Below are 15,146 nucleotides of genomic sequence, written 5' to 3' on the forward strand. Positions count from 1 at the left end.
TGAGCACCATGCTGTTGTGGGCTTGACAGGCTGTGTACTTGCAATTGCCTAGTGGAGCCAGTGGGGAACCACAATAAAAGTACAGGCGGCGAAGTATCGATGCGATTCCATCGGAATCCTCGGCCGATCCACTCCCACACTACTGCGTCGTCCCTATCGATCTCCTCATTCTCCTCTCCGATCATTGTCAACCTTCAGCTGCCTCTGCACTCAAGTGAGCATGAAGCACCAGCCCCGACGGAGTACGGTAGTCCGCAGATGCTGCAAGATGGAACAAGATAGGCAAAGTCCATCCGGCGGGATGACGGTCTGGGATTAGCTGCTGCTGGCTGAAATGAAGGTCTTAGCAAACACCGACTACGTCTCGGATGCTGCTTCTTCCGTAATCACCCCTAGCGTTGTCCGGGCATCGGACCCCCAATTCACCCTATCACAGTTCCCTCGGCAAGCCTATTTCATCACTATTGATGCCTCCTAAACGTACATGTATATTCGGGTGTTGACGAATTCTACGAGCTGCATCTGATTGCGCAGACAATGGGGATCCAGCGGTAGAGAGTAAGCTCCTACGAAACCGGCTGCATGTTTCGAAAGGCAAAGTGATACGGAACTCAATTGCGCACAGGCCACAGCAGGATGCGCCATGACATGAAAGGCTAATGAAGGGCCATTTCCGAGTGGCAGCACTGGTAGTGGTGTCGCGCGATACCTGCCTGTTACTGTGATAGGCCCTCACAGCGCCTATCAGCCTCGGATGGAATGCATTGCACCCGTCGCTGGGATGACGTCTCGGTATCCTGCTAAAAACGGCCTTAGCCAATCAAGTCAACCATCTTCAATGGCCGCCAATTCTCCCGGTAACCGTAACGGATTAAGGATCATTTTCAATTGATGGCGAGAAATACATCCCTGCATTGCCCCGACGCCAACGCTGTCGAGGCTACATTGCAAGGTTGCACTGGCCGCTCCGTGGCTGGCTGTCCTCTCTCGGCTCGGGATGGAGTTGAGCCATCTGTATTATTGTTGACTGCCTCGGGCTTGCGCAGGGTGACTGACGGGATGCCAACCGACTGCAGGAGGCCAACCAAGGATGGATGAGTAGGGCCAGGGGGATATTGATCCATGATTCCTCAACTGTTGTTAAGGAGGGTGAGTGATTTTTTCATGTTCCATGGCGAGGAAGAGGGGGTGTAGACACTGCAGTAATTGGTAATTGAATTATTCCTGAAGCGGCAGTGCCCCTGGTAGTGACTAGAAAACGGTAAGGATTCACTTGCACCAAGCATCGGAGCGGCTTGGATGACCAGACGAAGGGAAGCAATGGGTGGGAGGAGACGGGGATAGGATTGGGGTCATCCGAGAGGGGAAAGTCAAGATCCACGGAGAGCGAGCGGGACTTTTGCCAGGCACTCGGAATCGTCTAACCTTCTCTCTTTTGTTCGACTTCCTCCTTTCGCTTTCCCTATCCATCGGCAACTGCGATTCTTTCTGCCATCTTTCTCTTCGACATGTCCCCATTTCGAGCAAGAAACCCACTTTTCCAGATGTTCCCCGGATCCTCTCATCCTCCCCCCGCAATCGCCGATCAATCGTTCCACTGTGGATAAGACGTCTGGCAGGCGGAGAATGGCACTCTTGGTGGAGTCCCCCTCAGCATCGTCCAACGATATCCGAGTCTGGTGCAGCTGCGCCGCCTATCTCATCCCGCTCTCTCATCGACAGTTACACTTTCCCGATACAGCCCCCACCAGACCAGAAGTCCCAAAAGTCGAGCAGCTCTTCTTCCTGCATCTTAATTGGCTTGAGACCACATGTTCTCGTTGCCTGCTATGTTTGGAGAGGTGTGCTAAATACAGGCCTCTAAAGAGTCAATCCGTCCGTCGTTCCGCATATAAGGCTCTTGAAACCCCAGCTGTTGGCCTCGAGTCGTGCTTCTATCCTTCTTTCTTTAATTTACTTCGTATCAGACCATCTTCTCTTCTTATCGGACCTATCACAATGATCGCTCCTACTGAGCCCGTTCTCTCCTCCAATTCGGCCACCCCCATCACCCAGTTCCACCCTGAAATCACTCGGGAGGCTTTGGAGGAAAAGGTCATTCTCATTGTGGGTACGTGTTTCCCATTGTGTCTTCCATCACTCATCCATTATCAATGCTAACCCACGTTTGGAACAGGAGGTGCCAATGGTATCGGCGCTAGTCTTGTCGAGCTTTGCTGTGAAAACAACGCCTACGTATGCATTGGCGACATTGATTCTACTGCCGGTGTACCCTTGAGCCGGAAGTGTCGCGAGAAATGGCCTGTCTACTGGGACCCCTCTGGTCCCCCGAAACCTCCGCGCTCCTCCTTCCAAGAGACCGATATCACAAACTACCAATCTGTGCTGGATCTCTTTGACTTTACGTTCAAGACCTACAAGCGCATTGACCATGTCGTCGTTACTGCTGGCAGTATGGAACCAAAGGAGAATTGGTTTGACAATGCTCTAAGCCTTCAGGCTGTGCGCGAGGTAAGCTACCCACAGCACCTACCTCCTGAGTGATCTTGCTAACAATGATAAGCCCCCATCCACCAGAGACCTCGACGTCAACCTCACTGGAACTCTCTACGTCGTTCGTCTCGCTGGCGCCTACCTCCGCCACAACCGTGGCCCGGGTGTGGATCGCTCCATCACTCTTTTCTCTTGCGCCGCAGGGTTCAAGGAGACCCCGGGAGTGTCTGTTTACCAGGCAGCCAAGCACGGTGTGCAAGGCCTGATGCGCTCGCTGCGTCCCTATTTTATCCACCCTTACAAGCACAACCTTCGCATTAACACCATCTGCCCCTGGATGACCCAGACTCATCCTGCTGTAACGAAGAAACTGTGCGACCGATGGGAAGAGGAGGGTCTCCCCATCAGCTCTCCCCTCCAGGTCGCTCAGGTGGCTGCTGGTGTCCTCGTGGACGACTCACTGAACGGCACCTCTATGTACGTCGAGGGTGGCCGCGCCTGGGAAATCGAGGCGAACCTTGATCGTCTCGAGCCACAATGGCTAGGTGAAGTCCCTGCGAAGACTCTTGCTCGGGGACAGAAGGTGTTGAAAGATGCCTGGGCTGCATGAGAAATGCCCACCACACGACTACTAAAAATACCTTTTCCGGTGATACCCATAGCGTTGGCCAGGCTGGACACTTGGTCAAATTTCCTTGATATATGATAGGTATACTATCAACTATATAAAGAAAAGAATGTATGTATGAAGTTATGACAAATAAATGACACTGTTTTACGATTTGTTGATTGCGAGGAGGCGCGAGGCTTTGTTGCAATTTGTCGCATGCGCTTTCATACATCCGGTATAGCCCGATTCATGCCGCACGTGATACTCGTAAACAACACCTTTTCCGTATCTCTCCGACACGGTTTTCCATTCGGGGAAAGCTCATCTGTGCTGCAGTTCTAGAAGCATATCGTAAAGCCAGACTCTAGTATTGAATGGTTGCCATCACCTTATCGCACCGTCTCCTCATTACGTACCTGATGCTTGGGTCTCTGAGAAAAACACTGATATAGTGCTAAGAACCAAAGAATCAATGCTACTACTCCTGGAGTATGAATTAAAAAACTCTATTCAAAGCACCAAGCTCTTATATCGAGTAGGAACTACATAGTATGATTCACCCTTATTTTTCTATCTACACGTACCATTCATAATAGTACGAAATTGTGCGATTCAGCTTTCCTTCTTCGAAATCTTTCGCCTGTTCAACAGTCAGCCAAAGCAGTAGCACAAAGACGAAATCTTACCAAGGCATCAACAAAATAATCCACCATCTCATCCTCTCCTTCAATCCATTTGCGTTGTCTTGGCGACAGATCACCACCCTCTGGAAATGTCTGGGCAGAATCAAAGTCTATCCAGAGTACCCTGTCGTCCTCCGATAAGGACACCATCATATTGCGAGGCTTCGGATCGGCATGGAGAACTCCTGCCGCGTGAATATTGTCGAGAATCTCACGGAATTTAGCCAGGCGTTTCGGTGAGTAGTTGGATAGGTCGATTTGCTGCAGGTTTGGAATATACTCGATAAGGATAGCATTGGGCGGTAATTTGTCGTTAAGGAACATGCTGAGACTTGGCCAATTAGCCGGTTGGATCTTTCTAATTGTTCCATAGAAGTCTGGGATAACGCCCCTCTGGCATAAGCCCTTCGATTGTAGTCGATGGTAGGCGGTAGACTCGGAGATGAAGATATTGACTTCCCGGTAAGGGGGATCCCACTCGGACGGCCCCCTATCATGATACTTTTGATCATAAGTGACAAGGCAGTGACGGGATGGGAATAATTACTTACCACCTTCATGACACATGTTCTTTCCCTGAAACGGACTTTGAATACCACGGAATACTTGCTCTCCTTTAGCTTTTCGAGGAATTCAACCTCGGATGGGTTCAATTCAATCTCTTTAGACATGAGGGCTAGGTGAAATTTGCGAGTGGAAGATGAGGGTTGCTTGTGAGTTGTATGCTGCCTTGGCTATCCAGTGGTTGAGGGATGTAAGACTGCTCATCCCTTGCAGAAATTCAATGTCATGTTTAGTGCCCGAGGCATAACTGCCATTCATCGACTGGACTCGGATTCTGCCCTATCCGGACGTACTGTTAGAACAAGTCACTTCGCTGATGACAACAACTGCATACTATATCGACTACGGCGTATGGTTAATCATAAGTCCTGATAACAATAGGCCGATCGCATGCAGTGTCAAAAGTGGGATCTACCGTCAGCTGTCCTGTCCGCTATTTGTTTCCTTGCAGGGCTTTACATATGCTCCGCCATGATGAACGGGAACAGGCCACGTGAGCTCATCAATCAGTCTAACCCTATCGGACTGAAAGCACAGCATCAACAAGGCCAACCTTATCGTTAGTGCTCGTAAAAGTATGGGAAATATGTTTCGGGTGAGATCAGACCATATTGAGATGGAAGGCTTCTTATTACTCAAGATGTGTGATAACTTTGGTTATTTCACATCAGATATTAGCCGAAGGGAACTAAAAACCCGGGAAATTGCTTGGAAGAGATGCACTATCTACCAAGGATCATGATAACTTGTATTATTTGGGGAAGTGGATAGTGCTGTGATTGTTTTTCGTGATGTGCGAATAGCGACAGGACTTACTAAGAAACGAAGAACCTCATGCTAAGGCATCAACGCATCTCTTCTCTCCCGCTACGCGGATGAAGACGCCTTGCATCCATAGCATGGTGGCGTAATGTTGAGAAAGGAGGTTGTACAGTAGCTTGAAAGCTTCATAAAGCCTCAAGCCCACGCACGTGGAGTTGGGGCAAGCTACCGTTGAGCTGTCAGAGGTGCGGCCCCAGCGTCGGGCTGTTAAGAGCTTCGGTTAAATTCACATGAGCATGATATGGGTTGCCTGAGAGTAATTTATGGTTGGTGGTGACTCCTAAGGTCTGTGTTGCGTTTGCGCTAGCCCGCAGGTGGCGGGATCCTATATCACCCACTAGTCCGTAAAGGCTTCAGCTTCATCCTTGCCTAATGAAACGCGTCTAGCCGGGTCTGTACATCCCTCGGTTAGATACAGTAATCGGGGGCTGCTGATTAACTAGAGCTTCATGGTCTAATGTATGCGCTTTGAAGCAGAGAATGGGAGCGAGGTCACGACACATTACCTATGTCTTCTTGTGTAACGACTGAACATTAAATAACATATAGGTAATGCCTTGCCGGTGAGAGGGATGCCATGTACGAGGCCCAGGATTAACAAAAACAAGCGGTGGCGCTGTATCCAATCCAGCCAGCCGCGGCTTGCTTTTCCACGGGAAATCAGCTACTACTACTGCAACCAGGAAATGTGACCATCTGAATGTAGCTAGTGGCAACCACCATGTCACGCGTAAATCAAAGCTTGGTCAATGTATCACAAGTGGCTTGATTGAGTAGTGATCCAAAACGTGAATCATCACTGAGACTGAAAATGCTTTTCTCTGCACGTAGCCGAGGGGGTCGGCAGAAAAGCCTAGAAAACGGCAGGGGCTTAATGACTACTTGGCAGGGCTTGGTATATTCTTAGCACTCAGAACATTACCTACAGATCATTTAGTTTTGCAACCGCTCGACAAAACGCGAAGTCTTAATCCCTTCGTGTCACTGTTCAACATAAAACAACTGGATTGATGCTACCACACACGTGTCGCGTGGTTAATATCTTGCCCGGAACTAGCTAGAATCGAGAATGGCCTCCTATTGCAAGGATTCAGTAACACCAAAGGCTTGTAACCTGGCCCCTAGCTAAGTCCTTCACAACCAATCCCAACGCGCTGTGGCGTGAGATATTCCGCCAACCACCAGCCGAGGTTTACAGAATCGAGGTCCATGCGGGATCTCAGGAGTCATCTGGGGCCCCGCATCTCCAATTGGCATTTCCCCCGCAAAGCTGGTCATCGCTGGATAATGTTGGTGGACTCCAGCTAGTAGCCCTTTCTGCCCGGGCCAATGGGGTAATTTTGTGGAGAAAGCAACCACATGTTCAACCACGTTAGTGACCTAGACTTGTCTCAATTTGAGTTCATTTAGCTCGTATTTTTCAAGGCCTGCATTTCACTTGCTCCTTGCTGCTTATTCCTGCTGTGGTGGAAAGGGGGAAAACGCCGGGCGGCACTCCCAGGTCACACAGTTACATGGGTAGGATAGTCAAGTCAATTTAAGACCTGGATCCCGCCCTTTTGGCCGACGCTTTTCCCTCTCTCCCCCCCCGTGAGACTTTCTTTTCCCCCGTAGCTCTCCCTCAAGTGACACGGTGGTAGAGCCTGAAATCCGACAAGATGGCGGCAGAAAGCGTCGCCGAACAGCGGGATGAGAAGCCTCAGAGCGAGAAGGTGGACATCCACCAGTCTGAGGTTCTAGACAACCCCGATCTTATGCATGAAGCCTTTGATGGTGAGAATTACGAGCATCAAATGGGTGTCTGGGAGGCTGCTAAGCAGTACCCTTGGGCTTGTTTCTGGGCGTTCCTCATGTGCTTTACCATTGTGAGTCTCTTCCACATTCGCCCAGACTATTCGTAATGCTGATATAGTAATACCCCCAGGTCATGGAATCCTTCGACATGTTCCTTAACACTAATTTCGTCGCACTTGATCACTTCTCCAAGGTCTTCGGCGTCGAAACCTCACCGGGTGTCTATGCGATCCCGACCAAATGGCAGAGTGCTCTGTTCCAGTCTGGTCAATGCGGTGCCTTCGTGGGTGTATATCTGGCGGGACCGATCACCAACAAGATCGGATACCGCTGGACAACTATGCTGGGTCTGGTTCTCATGAACGCGACGATTTTCATCTCATTCTTCGTAAGTGACTTGCTTACATCAGTGTCACTTCCACCTCACCTAACACATTTTTGTTTAGGCAAACTCCCTCACTCTCCTCGTGGTCGGCCAAGCCCTAGAAGGTGTCCCATGGGGTTTCTTCATCGCCAACTCCCCAGCCTACGCCAGTGAAGTCGTCCCTCTCCCCCTCCGCGCTGCAGTCACCGCGACCCTGCAAATGAGTTGGTCCATTGGTTCCATCATTGTCGCGGGTGCTACATATGGCTACAACTCTCTCGAAACGCAATGGGAATGGCGCGCACCACTTGCCCTGCAGTGGATCTTCCCGGTACACTCCCTTCCACCCTCCTCCAATGCCTAATACACAACAACACACTAACAATCAATGAACTTTAGACTCCCCTCATGGTCCTCCTCTTCTTCGCCCCCGAATCCCCCTGGTGGCTCATCCGCCGCGGCCGCAAAGAAGAAGCCCTGAAATCCATCAAACGCCTCGGCGCCAAAACCGAAGAACAAGCCCACCAATCCCTCGCCATGATCGAACGTACAGTCAAGATCGAAGAGGAAACAGGCGGTAACCCCACACTTCTCGACCTCTGGAAGGGTACCGATCGCAGACGGACAATCATTACCTGCCTGATCTATGCGTCGCAGAACTTTGCGGGTAACTTGATCGCGAACCAGGCTACATACTTTTTCGAGCGTGAGTTTCCACCCCACATTGTCAACGGTCCGTATCGTCGAAGACTCTCTGAAACTAATATGTAACCAGAGGCCGGAATCTCCGCCGACAAGTCCTTCCAATTGAACCTCATCACAACCTGTCTCCAGTTCGTCGCCAATGCCGTCTCTTGGGTCCTGACCTCATGGTTCCGCCGCCGCACCGTCTTCCTCTACGGCACCGCTACAAACATCACCTTCCTCTTCATCCTCGGAATCATCGCCTCCGTACCACAGAACCACAAGACGAACTACGCGCAGGCCTGTCTCGGCGTGATCATTTCCGTGGTCTACGCCGGCGCACAAGGCCCCATCTCATACACTATCATTTCCGAGACCTCGTCGGTGCGACTCCGCGCGCTGAGCACAGCTGTTGGACGGTCCGCGTACTACATCACTGAAATCCCGATGATTTATCTGTCCTCGCGGATGCTGAATACCACGGGGTGGAACTTGGCCGGCAAGTGCGGGTATGTCTGGGGATGCACGGCGCTGGTGGTGTGGGTTGGAGCGTACTTTGGATTGCCTGAATTGAAGCATCGGTCGTATCGCGAGGCAGATATTCTGTTTAAGAGAAAGATTTCTGCGAGAAAGTTCAAGACGACGGAGATTGGGGTCGATGAGAACGAGTAGTGGGTTGATTTGGGGTGTTGTGGGTGGAAGGTGAGGGGGTGGTTGTAGTATGGGGCATGTTTTTGAAATTGGTACTATAGTAGTGAATTATGGAGTTCATTGGGATCATCTTGGTCTTCTTCTGGGTTGCTGGGTATGTTGATGCCCATGTAGGTGGTAGACGAGTGCTGGTCAGCGGCCGCTGGTTGACGCGATTGTACGCGCCGTCCCGGATCTTGGCATTGCTTGTAGAGGGTAATTGTCGTATAGAAAGCTTAGCATGGAGTGTCTCTTTGCAGTACTTCGTTATATGGTAAATTCGTGAATAGTCGCTCTGAGATAGGCAAGAAGGCTGTGAATGCAGGCAAGAATTGTATGGCAATTGCTTTATCTGGGTATCTTAACTAAGAAAGTCGAAACGCAAAGATGGCGAAATGGCATCAATGGCCTGGAAAAGAAAAGAAGAATGAAAGAGAGGTGCGTCGGACAAGCTGGTACTCTCAAAATCCAGGAACTCTCGGGGTAAATCCAACCATAAGAGAAGGCGGAGTAAAATTGTCTTCAGCGTCAATGCTAGGCTCTGCGGCATGAAGAAGCTGCGTCTATTATCAATTCTAGTTAGTGATGAGCTGGCAGTATTTCCCTCGAGCAACTTACATTAAACTTCATAAGAATCAAGACAACAACTTTCTTCAATTCCATCCAAACCACCTGGGCTTCGGGATGGTCGCGCACGCAGCGGTTGAAGGAGATCAAACCCTGCTCCATCCGGCTTCGCTGTTGCGCATCTGCCATAAGCCACCGCTCAGGTCGAAATGAATGGACATCATTCCCGAATGTCTCATTGTCGAAATGCAGGACATGGGAGTTCCATGTTAGGATCGTGTTTTTGCGAACCGAAAACTCTGCCACTGTGACACCATCTACTGCTGCTTTGATCTCCTCTTCAAAATCCACTGACAGCCGCATCGTCTCTTTCAGCACGGCGTCAAGATAGGATAATCTGTTCAGCTCTCTCCACCGAGGTATGTCTGACAGCGATCCAATGCCAAACGAAGTGTCTATCTCGAACCGAAGTCTATCAAGAGAGTCCTGGTGCCTCAATAGAAAGTAGAACAACGATACGAATGTAGCCGCAGCACCATGGGCTCCACGCACAGCATTAGGAGACGGCCTCGTCCGGCTTCCATCGCACTGCCGTTGTTGGCTAGGTAAAGTGCCAGTTGAGCTACCTGCACCATTCTCTCCGACAGAAACAGTAGGCGCAGCGACTGGTAAGGTTGCACAGGTTGCTAGCCGACGTCCGCGATCTCTCTTCAGTGCCGTCACCGGGCTTCGGATGAGCATGTATTCAACTGTTGAGAATACACTGAGCCATCTGCTTCCGCTTCCCTTCCAGTTGTTATGTCTTTCTTGCAGCAAACCATCAGCAGTAAGCTGGTTTATAAACGTCGTGGCAAATATGCGCAGTGACGAGGTTATATCCAACACACGGTATCTTCGTATCGCTTTGATGAGTTGTTTCGTGGACGGATCGATTACCCCTTCGTACTCGGGTATCCCCTGAGAGCGTTCCCAGGTAGGATGTGTTGTCTGGAGAGTGTCCGAGCTGATGGTGACGCTATTCAGGGGTATTGTATTTCTATGTTGGAGTTCTGGTGACTGCGAGGATTAGCAACTATCACTCAAATACCAGCTGAACACGTACCCCGCCATCGACCCCATGATCTAGATGACCTATAATCGTTCCGTCTGCGACACTGAGGAAGCGCGGTCCCAACCGCACAACCGTGCCATATATCCGGTGAAGACTCGACAGACGCCGGCCATAGTGAGATTTATTGCGAACACATATGCGCCAAAAGTCCGACCATCCAGCGACTGAAGGACCAGGGATAGCACGTAGACGACTATAATTGCGGAGGGCGCGCAAGACTGTCAGCACGGCGAGCAGTAGAACTGCAACGGCGCCTACCCCCATGGCGGAAGCTGGAATGCTGGTTCATTGTCCGGCACAGTGATTGGAATGGTTTTGGTTATATCGAATGATGATGACACTCTGGCGGGATAAACACATCATCGTCTCCCATTTCTCACAGCCGCGATATCCCGAGTCGAGAAAATGAATCGGAGCAGGCCGGCAGTGAAGTCATGGGCTCCAAGATACGCGACACGTCTAAAAGGTCCCCAGGCACCCGCACACGAGTGGGTTCAGGCCAGAACTTTAAACCGGCAGTGCCTGGGTGTGAATAATGGCACCAGGTCATTACGTGATAAGAATTGGTGCCCCTCAGGGGGGTCCGTTGTCGGTCGGGCCGAGGTGCGGCCACTCTGCTTCCAGCATTGTTTGGCTGCAACACAACACAATGTGGGGTCGCGCAATGTAACGGCAGATAAGTCGTCTGATCACAGTCAAAGTCATCGACATTTCTCATGAGGTCGTAGGATTGGATGAAGATAGCAACCTGTCAAGGGGTGGCATTTAGTTCTGCCTGCACAGTAGCCCGCCTTAAGTCCATCTCACGCTTGACCGTGGAAAGGCCGATCGCGCGGGAATCGAGCAGTCCTTTGGCTTGGGCGCCAACTGCTGGCTACAATCCACCATAGGAACACTTATCGGGTGGAGTCCGAGCTCCCATCAGTGTTGTTGGATCGGTGTGTATTCCAGCCACTCCTTCTCCAAACCCGGTGAGATCCATCCCCCGTGTCTGGTCCCCTCATCTCCGCTATATTGTGGACGTTGATCGGCATCTCCAGCCGTGGGCAGCATCCGCAACAGCAAGCCTAGAGTGCTTCAGACTCACCAATCCCCTGCAATAAAGTGTGCGACATGGTGATTGTGATCTATCAATAGCAGTGCGGTCTGCCATGGCTCAGAGAAAAGGACGAAGTGGGCTGCAGCAGCGAGCTGCAGAGCACCAGCCCAATGCGAGACGGTCGATGGTCGCGTGCGTCAGCAATATGCTAGGGTCCTAGACTAGTCAGCTAATATCCTTTTGTAGGTGTAACCGATGCCGCAACAGAAAGACCCGGTGTGCTGGCAACCCACCCTATCCATGTGCTGCATGTGCAGAGGTGGGCCAACAGTGTGTCTACTCGGAAGCTGAGAAGCGCGTCTCGATTCCCGAAAGGTGAGCCTGGAAGCCTGAAAGGAACGGAATAGATGCCTGAATAGGTGACCAACATTCTTTAGCTACTTTCGTCAACTTCGCGCCCAGGCACAGGCCAGCCGTCGAGGTTTGAAATATCATTCCATCTTCATTTATCGTCACATTGACTGATTAATCGCTTCGTGTAGATGAAGGTCGCCCACTGTCTCTCCCCAACCCCCCTACGTCCATCCAGAGCAGTCCCTACAATAATGTGGAGGTGCCTCTCGAGCGAGATGACTGGTGGTACAACGAGACAGGGCACGTCTTCTTGAATCGGTCAGGAGAACATCGTGAGCTTGTCTTGAGGTCCCGATGCCTGCGTAGCTGAGCTGATCAATGGACAGATTATGTCGGGGCATCTTCCACCACCCATTTGGCGAAATGCCTAAATCCCTCATCAACCAACTTAGCATTGGATATGCGGCCATTGTACGATGACCCTCTATCTCTACGTCGCTCGGCTCCTCGGGTTCTACCCCAATTACCCCCATTCGAGTACGCTAAACGACTGTACTGGGTACAGTATGTCTATATTGGAACAATATTTTCCCTGATTCAGCCCCATGATTTCGAAGAGCGACTCCATCTCGTTTACAGCCAACCTCCAGACGCACTCAGTCGAGAGTCGTGTCTAGTCTACTGCCAGGTCTTACTAGTCATAGCCTTCGGCCTGATGTATTCGGTGAACCAATGGTCTGGAGATGACGGGCCTCCGGGATTCAAGTATTTTAAACATGCACTACGCTTCTTACCCGACATTCACGAGGAAGGCTCTATCTTCTTCGTGGAGGTTCTTTGCTACGTTGCGTACTATATGCAGAATCTCAATCGTCGAGATGCTGCGTTCCTTTATGTGAGTTCCCCTCCACGCGATAACTTCAACCGCTAATGCAGGGCATATAGATCGGTCTTGCTCTTCGCATGGCCATTTCACTGGGACTTCATCAAGAGGTCCTTGACCCAGACGTTAATGAAGAAGATCGGAATCGTCGGCGGCGGGCTTGGTGGTCGGTGTATAGTCTGGATCGGTTACTCTCACGTCCCTCTCGCCCATAGTACCTACTAACCCGTAATAGACTTCTGTCTGTGAAATCTGGTAATCCGATCACGATCCACGATGAGGATATTGGTACAACATGGCCGCAGCCTGCAGTAAGTAATGAGGAATTTTATCACCTAATTTCTTCTAACATTAATTAGAGCGCAACTGAGGTGGTCCCTTGGCCATCAGTGGTTCTTACCTACTATACACAATTGTCTCGGATTTTGGGTAGGATAGGCGAAGGTTTGTGACCGACTCATCATTGCCTCAAACAGAGACTCCGTTGACATGTTACGAAGAAATATATCGCAAGAAGCCACGATCTGGCTCGAACTTGCTAGCGTCTGTGCAAAGTATTACGGATGAGCTTTCCGACTGGCTGCGACGTATACCTGATCGTCTCCGTATCGACTTCTCCACACTGGGTACTCACATCAATCGGGAGTCGGTCTCGATATTTTTACACTTTTATTCCTGTGTCAATATGACCGCACGGCCTTTGGTCTTCTACGTCATTCAACGTCGGCTCGATGCTGAAGAAGGGGGCTCTGCAACCCGGGACTGGAAAGAAGGGCTATCGCAAAACACCGTAGCGGTGATTGAGAGCTGCGTGGCAGCAGCTCGGGCCACCACCCTTATAATGGATGCAGCAGCGAAACACAACTTGGTCGGTATGTCTATCTCGCCAATTGCTTAAACTCATCTTCAGGCTCCTTTTCTAATACTGTGTTTAGCTACGTACGGCTACCTAGACGGAGAGTACATCTTTTCCGCCGCCCTTTTACTTGTGATGGTCAATGCCGCATTCCCATACAACTCTGCTAATGCACGAGCGATGGAGATATCGATAAACTTGCTTCGCAGCATGGCTGACCGAGGCAACACCAACCTGGCTGCTCGTCACTCCCTTCTTCTTGAATTACGATCTTCTATTGGTCAGAAGAGCTGCAAGCAAGGAGACGCTGCGGGAGTGCCCGTTACGCCCAATAGCACACAGCAGCCAACGCCGTCACAGAACGCAGTCGATCACCCGACGGGGGAGGCTTCTTGGACCCCACAGCAAGAAATACCTTCGATGCAGGAGATCTCGTTTAACTTTGATGTCAACGACGATCCCGGACTGTGGGAGGAGGTTCTAGGCCAGATTGACATTGATATGGATACTGATTGGATTGAGAATACTTTAAAGAAATGAAATACCCTCTAGTATATACAGTGAACAAGTTGAATAATTCTGACATTACTCGTCCTTTATCTTCTGTATTCGTAGTCGAGTCAGCGTGGTGTGTGGTGCCTGAATTTGCTCGTGTTGAAATATATATCATCACTACCTGGCAGTTGTTCTACTACTACTCAGTAGTACCCGCAACGTACGAAGTAACTTATTTCAATGGAGAGCGTTCCACTTTGAACAGCAGAAAAATGACCCTTTCAGTAAAGGGTCGAATTTCACTCACAAATGCATTGTGAATATGACTATCTGATCTAATATCCACTATAATACATGTCCGACAAGAATAATCCCTCTACTCCCATGCTTATCTGGAATGTTATCAGCATCCGTTATCGCATTCGGCCTGATCGGTCCGGCAGCCCCGATCCGGGGTTGCATCGGGCCGACACGTGACTCACGACCAATGAACGATTGCGGACATAGTGGGAGGTCCGGTGACGACAGCGGAATGGCTTATCGCATCCCCCAGTTATTTTAACCTGGGGAATGCCCCTCAATCCCATGCTGGAGTTGAAAACAGCCATTGATACCCCTTTTCCTTTCCTTCTCGTCTTTCTTCATCCTCCCTCTTTCCTCTCCATCCCTCTTTATCCTCCCCTTCATCATGCCCGGGTCAGACAAGATCACCATCTCCATCGATCGCGGTGGTACCTTCACTGACGTCCACGCCGTGGTCCCGGGTCGCCCCGACATCATCCTCAAACTGCTCTCCGTCGACCCTGGTCACTACCAAGATGCTCCGACGGAGGGAATTCGCCAGATTCTTGAGCTCGTCACGGGCGAGCCACACCCGCGAGGCCAGCCGTTGAAACTCGATCGCATTGGAAGCTTACGTATGGGAACCACAGTCGCTACAAATGCGCTGCTGGAGCGTAAGGGAGCGCGGTCCGTGCTCCTCACCACCAAAGGCTTCCGTGACCTGCTGAAAATTGGCGACCAATCACGACCAAATATCTTCGATCTCTCAATGGCTAGACCCGGAGTATTGCCTGAGCAAGTGGTGGAAATTAATGAGCGTGTCGTACCATGCCACCCCCTCGCCGACAAAGATTG

At 50.6% G+C, this 15,146-nt stretch overlaps 6 protein-coding genes across 6 annotated transcripts; 4 read left to right on the forward strand and 2 right to left on the reverse strand.

Annotated features, from left to right (window-relative positions):
• Positions 1 to 1,998: 1,998 nt before the first annotated feature.
• On the forward strand, positions 1,999 to 3,103 carry An06g00600 (uncharacterized protein; the record flags this gene model as incomplete). Its single annotated transcript, XM_001390850.3, has 3 exons — positions 1,999 to 2,110; positions 2,177 to 2,511; positions 2,564 to 3,103. The coding sequence occupies 3 exons, from the start codon at positions 1,999 to 2,001 to the stop codon at positions 3,101 to 3,103; spliced, it is 987 nt and encodes a 328-aa protein (XP_001390887.3).
• A 321-nt stretch (positions 3,104 to 3,424) lies between these two features.
• On the reverse strand, positions 3,425 to 4,457 carry An06g00610 (uncharacterized protein; the record flags this gene model as incomplete). The annotated part of the gene is made up of 5 exons (XM_059748026.1): positions 3,425 to 3,441; positions 3,520 to 3,557; positions 3,688 to 3,743; positions 3,790 to 4,287; positions 4,338 to 4,457. The coding sequence occupies 5 exons, from the start codon at positions 4,455 to 4,457 to the stop codon at positions 3,425 to 3,427; spliced, it is 729 nt and encodes a 242-aa protein (XP_059603790.1).
• Positions 4,458 to 6,830: 2,373 nt separating this feature from the next.
• An06g00620 (uncharacterized protein) lies at positions 6,831 to 8,686 on the forward strand (the record flags this gene model as incomplete). Its single annotated transcript, XM_001390852.3, has 5 exons — positions 6,831 to 7,037; positions 7,097 to 7,354; positions 7,413 to 7,661; positions 7,730 to 8,036; positions 8,106 to 8,686. The coding sequence occupies 5 exons, from the start codon at positions 6,831 to 6,833 to the stop codon at positions 8,684 to 8,686; spliced, it is 1,602 nt and encodes a 533-aa protein (XP_001390889.1).
• Positions 8,687 to 9,165: 479 nt separating this feature from the next.
• On the reverse strand, positions 9,166 to 10,646 carry An06g00630 (uncharacterized protein; the record flags this gene model as incomplete). The annotated part of the gene is made up of 3 exons (XM_001390853.3): positions 9,166 to 9,267; positions 9,323 to 10,327; positions 10,374 to 10,646. The coding sequence occupies 3 exons, from the start codon at positions 10,644 to 10,646 to the stop codon at positions 9,166 to 9,168; spliced, it is 1,380 nt and encodes a 459-aa protein (XP_001390890.1).
• Positions 10,647 to 11,533: 887 nt separating this feature from the next.
• An06g00640 (uncharacterized protein) lies at positions 11,534 to 14,054 on the forward strand (the record flags this gene model as incomplete). The annotated part of the gene is made up of 9 exons (XM_059748027.1): positions 11,534 to 11,613; positions 11,668 to 11,796; positions 11,859 to 11,902; positions 11,964 to 12,107; positions 12,162 to 12,670; positions 12,721 to 12,856; positions 13,049 to 13,102; positions 13,159 to 13,530; positions 13,594 to 14,054. The coding sequence occupies 9 exons, from the start codon at positions 11,534 to 11,536 to the stop codon at positions 14,052 to 14,054; spliced, it is 1,929 nt and encodes a 642-aa protein (XP_059603791.1).
• Positions 14,055 to 14,697: 643 nt separating this feature from the next.
• An06g00650 (uncharacterized protein) lies at positions 14,698 to 15,145 on the forward strand (the record flags this gene model as incomplete). The annotated part of the gene is made up of 1 exon (XM_059748028.1): positions 14,698 to 15,145. A coding segment is annotated over one exon (448 nt), but the record flags the coding sequence as incomplete, so codon positions are not given.
• Position 15,146: the final 1 nt, after the last annotated feature.

The sequence above is a fragment of the Aspergillus niger genome, assembly GCF_000002855.4.
Source record: "Aspergillus niger supercontig An06".
NCBI lineage: Eukaryota > Fungi > Ascomycota > Eurotiomycetes > Eurotiales > Aspergillaceae > Aspergillus > Aspergillus niger.